General features: G+C 49.7%; 2 protein-coding genes across 3 annotated transcripts in view; both read left to right on the forward strand.

Annotated features, from left to right (window-relative positions):
* Positions 1 to 1,627, forward strand: part of LOC101564654 (rRNA-processing protein UTP23 homolog) — a 5,891-nt gene extending 4,264 nt beyond the window's left edge. The window contains exon 4 of the mRNA XM_012516862.1: positions 1,553 to 1,627. Within this exon, the coding sequence (XP_012372316.1) occupies positions 1,553 to 1,627 (75 nt within the window). The remainder of the gene's footprint in view (positions 1 to 1,552) is intronic.
* Azin2 (antizyme inhibitor 2) overlaps positions 1,550 to 7,694 on the forward strand; it is a 34,167-nt gene continuing 28,022 nt past the window's right edge. The window contains exons 1-3 of one of the 2 annotated variants that reach the window (XM_023701005.1): positions 1,550 to 1,670; positions 2,299 to 2,495; positions 3,827 to 4,000. In XM_023701005.1, the coding sequence (XP_023556773.1) occupies positions 2,391 to 2,495; positions 3,827 to 4,000 (279 nt within the window). In that variant the 5' untranslated portion in view covers positions 1,550 to 1,670; positions 2,299 to 2,390. Of the gene's footprint in view, positions 1,671 to 2,298; positions 2,496 to 3,826; positions 4,001 to 7,694 lie in introns of those variants that run through there. The other variant, NM_001293737.1, reaches the window with a different exon arrangement.

Consider the following 7,694-nt stretch of genomic DNA (forward strand, 5'->3'; position numbering starts at 1 on the left):
ATTCTTCTTAGTGGTTAATTGCTGTACTCCCACTGTTTTTTTTTTTTTTTTTGTGGAACCGGGGATTGAACTCAGGCCCTTGCGCTTGCCAGGGAAGCACTTATTCCACTGAGCCATCTCCCTGGCCCCTATTCCCACTGTTTTAAGCCACTAATAACTGGCACTTTGTTATGGCAGTCCTAGGAAATTCCTATGGGTAGAATCTGGGGAAGCCTGAATAAAATGATGGCCATGAAAATATTGTGCAAACTTTCCAGTTCTATGAATATATAGAACATTTTTGTTTGGGTTTGGGTTCGAACTCTACCAACTAGTAAGGATTCTCCTGCTTCAGCCTCCTGAGTGCTGGGATTACAGGCATGTGCCACCTTGCTAGACCTCCAGATGAACCTTTGAATAAGCTTTTGAGTAAGACAGCTATTGCAATCTTCCAGAGCACTCTTGTGTATGTTTAACACGGAGCAAGCACCCTGAAGAACCAAGTTGTCAGTCACTATCCCTGGGAGTCACAAAATAGCTGAGAAGTGTCACCGGACTGGAAGCGGAAAACAACAATGGGAATTTCAGCTATGGCGATTAACAGTCAAATGAGCAAGGGTCTATCGAGTTAGACATAAATGCTTTTAGTTCTATCATGTCTTGGGACTAGGCGCAAGAGAGGAGGTGACACTGTCCTAGACTCTGGTGGATGAGCCAGAGCGTAAGATTGTTGGTATAGAAAAGGAGAAATGCTTTGAAGTCAGACAGCTTCTTGGAGGAGACACATTTTACTTGTTCCTAGAATTCAGAAAGCCAAGGGCAGGGGAATCGTCCTGAGCAGGGAAAGCCACAGAAAGGCCTTCTGAACACACCTGAGCTGGGTTTTGGGTTGGCAGAGTCAGAGAAGCCTAGAAGAGGTCAGTAAATAAAAAGGATTTTATTAGAAAATAACACAAAAGAACGATATGTGACCTGGATTTCCCGAGGATGAGCTAGCACTCCACGGGGTGGAGAAGACAGAAAGCACTGCTGAGTTCTGCCGGGGATAGAAAAAGTTTCCCGGAGCCAAGATTCAGACTCTAAGGATCCTACCCGCACAGACGCTGGAGCTCTACGGGCCGAGTTCCCCTCTTGCGTAGCCGTCGAAAAGGCTCCTCCCGGAGGACTGCAGCACGACAGCAGGTACAGCTGAATGCTTTATGTCCGAATCCACCAATGGGCCGGTGGCACGCGGTTGCCAGGGCTACGGAGTGAGCTTAGGCGGAACCTGGGCGCCAGGGGGTGGGGCTTGGGCGTGGCTTACATAAGCAGGAGGCGGGCGGAAGGCGGGGCGTGGGGTCGGCGGCTGCTGGGCGCGCGGGGCGCAGGCCTCCGGGTCGGAGCCAGGGGGAGCGAGAGAGTGAGCGGAGGGGCGGAGGAACCGATTCACTCGCTGGGGAGACCTATGGGCCGAAGCCGTGTAAATGCGTTTTAAGGCGAGTACAGGGGGACAGGCTTGGGGAGCCTCGGGGAGCGGGCAGCCTCGGCTTCAATGCTGACCTGTCTCCTGCGCGCTCTTGCCTCCTTTCAGCAGGGGCCTCGGCTCCGCAACTGCCACTCCTCCTCGGAGGATTGCACAAGTTTCGAGATCACCGGCGACCCCCCCTAGCAGCGCGTCTGGCTCTGGCCCCCGCGAAGGAGGACGGGGCTTGGTAAGGGGGCTTAGGGACGGGACCGCGATCCTGCACTCGAGGGCCCACCAACATAGAACCTTAGTAGTCGTTTCTTGCGGGGAGCTCGCGGATCCCGCCCACCTTGTGGCTCCCCCATGCAGGCCTACAATGCTAGCATGTCAGGCCCAACCATTTCCAAGCGGGGAAACTGAGGCCCAGAGAGCGGTCGAAGACTGGTTGTGGTCCTGCAGCAGAGAGCGAATTCGAACCTAAGCCCCCGTTTTCGGGTGGAAAAGCTTTGATACTCTGGGTGGGCGCAGTCAGGACAGGGGATACCCAGGCTTCTCAAACATCCCACATCCTTGCTCATTTTTTTTTTTTTTCCATCTTCCCGAATGCAGCATTTTAGAATTGGAAAAGGTCTCCAAAACAAGCCATCCATTTTACAGATAGGGTGACTGAGGCTGTGACAGGCGTGCCATCTGAACATACAATGCCTTGTCCCAGTGTAGAATCCAGGATTGCTGTTCGTGGCATACCCTTCCCAGCCAATTGAAGATCCCCACACCTGTGCTGGTGGCAGGGTGGTGGGTGACTAGATGGGAAGCCCAGCCTGGGAGGTCTGCCTGACCCCCACGGTACCCCCACTCCCACCCTATCCCCGCAGTGTTGCATACTTTCTAAAGGCAGTGGCTGCGACAGCGGCAGTGGCTCCATCAGCCCAGCGACCACACTGACCACACTCCTGCTTGGCTTGGCATGGCTGGCTACCTGAGTGAATCGGACTTTGTGATGGTGGAGGAGGGCTTCAGCACCCGTGACCTGCTGGAGGAGCTCACTCGGGGGGTCTCCCGGGCCACCACGGTGAGGGGCTGGGCATGGGGGTGGGCCCCGGACCCCTCCTCTGGAAGGGCCTCATCTTATTCTTGCACTTATTTGGTATTCAGTCCATGCTTTTTTCAAGGGACTGCTTATTTTGGCCCCAATTCTTTCATCCCCTCCCATTGACTTTTCTCGGGTCCCCCTCCTTGAAGAACAAGCTGGGCTAACACCATCAACCCTGCCCTCCAGGTTGAAATCCAGGAGTCTGTCTTTTGCCCCCTCCTTCACCTCCTGACTCTAGGCTTTACCTAGATTTGTGCATTCTGCCTGCTTAAACAGCCCTCCAGGGCGCTCACAGAGAATGTCCTTAGTAGTCTAGTTCTTCCTACCCTACAGGCCCCTGATCTTGTTTCAAACTACTCCCTCCAACTGTACAGCACTTAAAATCCCCCCCCCCCCCCCGTACCAGGGATTGAACTCAGAACATTGTGCTTGCCAGGCAAACACTTATTCTACTGAATTATCTCCTTGGTTCATTTGCTTAAAATTGTTGCTACAAAGTCAAGCCTGCTTCCACAGCCCCATTTCTGGCCTTTATAATTCCACAGTTTACAGTATGCTCCATTGTAGCTGATAGGCTCTGTTCTGATTTTTGAGAGTGCCATGTTCTCATTTTGTAGAAACTCCCAGGTAGTATTTATTCAAGGGACTTGTAATTACTTAAGGGTTCATTCTCTTCTAGATCTAAAGTCCCTTCAAGGGCTAAAGCCTCGTTGGTCACTTCTGTTCCCTAGCATTATATCTGACACCAAGTAGGCATCACTTAAAAAGTACTGCATGACAAGGAAATTGGGAGGTTTATTTTTTATTTTTTATTTTTTTTGGTGGAACTGGGGATTGAACTCAGGCCCTTGTGCTTGCCAGGCAAGCGCTTATTCTACTGAGCTATCTCCCCGGCCCCCCAGGGAGGTTTAAATAATGCCATTTCACTACAGCTTCATACATGTTCAGCCATCAGCCAGTCTTTGATGACCAGTTGTCCACCAGCATAATTTGTGGTGGCAGTGGGATGACCTCAAGGCTTTAGTGAGTACCTGTATGTGACAGTCACTGTGCTCTAGGTCACAGCTGCTGCATCCAGCCTCTAGTTGAAAGTTTTACCTGTAGTGAAGGGAAAAACTGGGGCTGATCACAGAGCTTTGAATGCCAGGCTAAGGAGTTTAGTTGGCTTTCTATCCTGTAGGGGTGGGGACTACCAGAAAACATTAGAGCAGCAGGAAACATTACAGCTTTGTGGCCAGAGCTGAGCCAGGGCAGGGACTTGGAAGGACTATGGTGCAAGGGGGTTTCATGTCCATCTACCTCTTGTGCAGGATGAGGTTGCCGCCTTCTTCGTGGCTGACCTGGGCGCTGTAGTGAGGAAGCACTTCTGCTTTCTGAAGTGCCTGCCACGCGTCCGGCCCTTTTACGCTGTCAAGTGCAACAGCAGCCTGGGTGTGCTGAAGGTCCTGGCTGAACTGGGACTGGGCTTCAGCTGTTTCAACAAGGTGAGCCCCTGCCCCTACCTGCGTGTTGGCCCTCGATGTCAGCAGACTGCAGCCCTTCTGGTGTGGGTCAGCCCTGGGGAGCAGGGCTCCCCTGCTTTCTGGGAAGGCCCCCTGCCCAGGAGGACACTCGAGGGATAAGGGAGGAAGAAATGGGTCTGGAATTTGACCTTGTGTGTTTCTGGGTAGGTGCGTCACTTTTTAATGGAGGCTTAAAGTGTTTTGGCATAGAGCTATGTGCCCAGGCATTCTAATTAAAACAAAAGAAAAACACTTCTATATTGTTGGTTTTATTTTACCTTTTGTTTTATTTATTTATTTATTTTGCAGAACCAAGGATTGAACTCAGGCCCTTGTGCTTGCCAGGGAAGCACTTATTCCACTGAGCCATCTCCCCCACCCTATCGTTTATGATGTTGATGTGTGACTGTGTATTTTCCTAACTGATGCTTTTAGGCTTCTGGTGTTGCTGCTAATTCTATAGTCTTTCTTTCTTTTTTTTTTTTTTTGCAGAATCAGGGATTGAACTCAGGCCCTTGCGCTTGCCAGGGAAGCGCTTAATCCACTGAGACATCTCCCCGGCCCCCAAGGGCCTTACATTTTCCAGGCAGTCACTGTGCCACTGACCTAAATCTCCAGCCCCTCTGCTGCTGTCTTAAGTCTTCATTGCGGTCTTTTTTTTTTTTTTTTTTTTTTTTTTGGTGGAACCGGGACTTGAACTCAGGTCCTTTTGCTTGCCAGGCAGGCACTTATTCTACTGAGCCATCTCCCCGGCCCCTTCATTGCGGTCTTTTGATTGACTTTGCTTAAATACTATTACTCAACAGTCACTGAACTTCATTGTTGTGACAACTGAGCTAGGTAGGCTGGCAGTACAGCACTGACTACAACAGGCTCTCTGTCCTTGAGTAGCCTGCTTAGTTCATATGTTTTCATGCTACACTTACCAGATGATAAGCTTTTAAGCTATGAAGTTTCATCAGAGTATAACTCTGAACATATTAATTCAGCAAAGTATTTACTGAACAGCTACTGTGGGGCTAAATACTAGTTTAGGTCTGAATTTAACTATGAATAAAGCAAAACCAGAAAAGCCCTCCTGTTAGATCTTGATTTTCTAAAACATAAAAAATTGAAAAATGAAAGTATTAAGTGGTAAGTGCTGTGGAAAAATAATAGGAAGTAGTGAATGTGAGGGGAGAGGATCATGCTTTTAGATAGTCTGGGCAAAGAAGGCACTGGAGAGATTCAAATACAGATCTGAAGGAGGTGAGGGGTCGGGTCAGGTAGATGAGCAGGGGCCGAGCGTTCCAGGCAGAGGAAACAGCACGCGCGAAGGCCTGAGATGGAAGGGCGCCTGCCCAGCGCTGCTCTGTATATTATCTCTGCCATCGTTTTCTTGGCAGTTAGTAATGGTTGTTCTGAAAGCAACCCCTTTTAAGCCTTCCCTGGCAGTGTGGCTGGATGTTGGAAGGAGAGTTCGAGAAGGGATTCCTGGAGGAGAAAAGAGGAGAGCTAACCTGGTCAGAGTGATGGGGCTGGAGTGAGTCCAGGTAGGGGAGAGGTGTGTACTGGGGTAGGACAGAAGGAGCAGGTTAAGCTTAGCCAGGGACCAAATGTTAATGCTCTTCTGGTTGATAAGCGGCTTCCCTGTGCTTTCACTGTTTTCCTTGGCTCATGCCTGTGTTAGGTAAAACCCCGGAGGCACCTGGGGGAGACACTTCAGGGCCAGGACCTTTGCTCTCTCTCTGTTGCCTCCTGCAGCATGCTGAGCATCCACATGGGTGAGAAGGAACAGAATCCTTTAATCTGTGGTCCAGGGGGCAGGACAGGACCAACTGCACTGACCAGAGTCCGTGCTTTTGGGAACCCTGGGGTGAAGCACTGAGTCATCGAGCCTCAGGAGCTGGGCTTTAAAGGGCATCACTGTGGGGTGCTAGGGCATCGGAAGACCTCAAAGACAGTGGGCTCGTTAGAAGCTTCTGTGTTGCTCAGTGTGTCTGCAGTGCCAGGCGTTTTGCCAAGCATTTTCTGTACATGATCTCATTTGGTTCTTGGAACAACGCTGTGAGGTCAGATTCTGACAACAGCCTGGTAAAGATGAATTCAGCATAAAAGGAGACAAAGTGCAGGAACTGAGTGACTTGTCCAGGGTTGTGTGTTGGAGCTGGCAGCTTGAACCTAGCAAGGTGGGGTTGGGACTCTTGCTGTTGTTTCTTCCATTGCCTGGGGTAGGGGGTGGCTGAGCTGATGGATGCTCTCATTTCACTGCAAGGGTGAGGAGAGGCGTATGGTGGCACCAGAAGACCTTTTGTGTTTTTCCTGAAGGGTGGCTCCCAGACAACTTTTTTTTTGGTCAGTACGGGGGGATTGAACCAGGGCACCCTAATTACAACCCTAGACTTACAAGTTTTCTTTTCTTTTCTTTTTTTTTAAATTTTATTTGTGTGTGTGTGTGTGTGTGTGTGTGTGTGTGTGTGGCCAGCTCAGCCCACCAGGGGGCGGGGCTGGCTGGCATGTGGTGCTGGGGGATTGAAGCGCGGTCCCCGTGCTTTGCTAAGCTTGTTCTAAGTAGGTGCTTTAGACCACTGAGCCATCTCACCAGCCCCACTTACAAGTTTTCTTAAAGGGCAGTGACTGCCCTCTTCTGGTTGGTTCTAGTGGGTGGCTATCCTTAATGATGCCATGCATCACGGGACAGTCAGTAACCAAGGGCCTAGCATGAGCTAGGGCTGGAGGTACACATACTCATGGACGGGCTCCAGGTTCAGGGGCACATGTCACAGTTTGCCCAAGGCCTCTGGTCTACCCAGCCTCCTCCCCAAGGATCTTGTGCCATCCTCCCTGTCCCCAGCACTTGCCCTTTCTTGGCTGGCTCCTGCAGCCTCCTGCCATCTTCAAGAGCGTTCCTTGGATACCACATCCTCTTCTGGCCCCAATCCCTTGCTTCCCCTCATGGCCACACTCAGCAGAGTCGTCTGCACTCAATTGTACCGTTGCCTCTTTTGCTCAGGCCCCATTCCGTGTGCCTGTTTCTCAGCCTCTGCTCTTACTACTCTCAAGAATTTCCTCTGGCCAAAGTGCCCAGGGACCACCAGAATCCAATGAGCACTTTATTTGAAACAGTAATTATGAATTATTGAAGTAATACATTGATTCACTCACCCACAGAGAAAGGTGATTATCAACTTTATATCTCCACAGGTAATCACCACTATAGGTTTGCTGGATATGTAGCAAAAAGTACTATGTAAAAAGTACATCAACAGGGGCTGGGGAGATGGCTCAGTAGAATAAGTGCTTGCCTGGCAAGCTCAAGGATCTGAGTTCAATCCCTAGTTCTGCCAAAAAAAAAAAAAAAAAAAGTACATCAATGATTTACCGGAAGTGTATACAATATTCTGTGATCTTTGTAAGAAAATATAAAAGCCATTCCTTTGACACAGGCTCTCCTATAATAGCTTCAAACTCAGAAGGTTTTCTTTCTTTTTTTTTTTTTTTAACGGAACCAGGGATTGAACTCAGGCCCTTACACTTGCCAGGGAAGTGCTTATTCCACTGAGCCATCTCTTTGGCCCCAAACTCAGAAGGTTTTGGACACATGTCTGTATTGATTCTTCTAGACCTGGTCTAGGGACATCTGCACAGCTACTACAGGACCAAATACTTTTTTTTTTTTTTTTAATTTTTTTTTTTT

This window comes from Octodon degus, unplaced genomic scaffold (genome assembly GCF_000260255.1).
Source record: "Octodon degus isolate 3935 unplaced genomic scaffold, OctDeg1.0 scaffold00130, whole genome shotgun sequence".
Lineage (NCBI taxonomy): Eukaryota > Metazoa > Chordata > Mammalia > Rodentia > Octodontidae > Octodon > Octodon degus.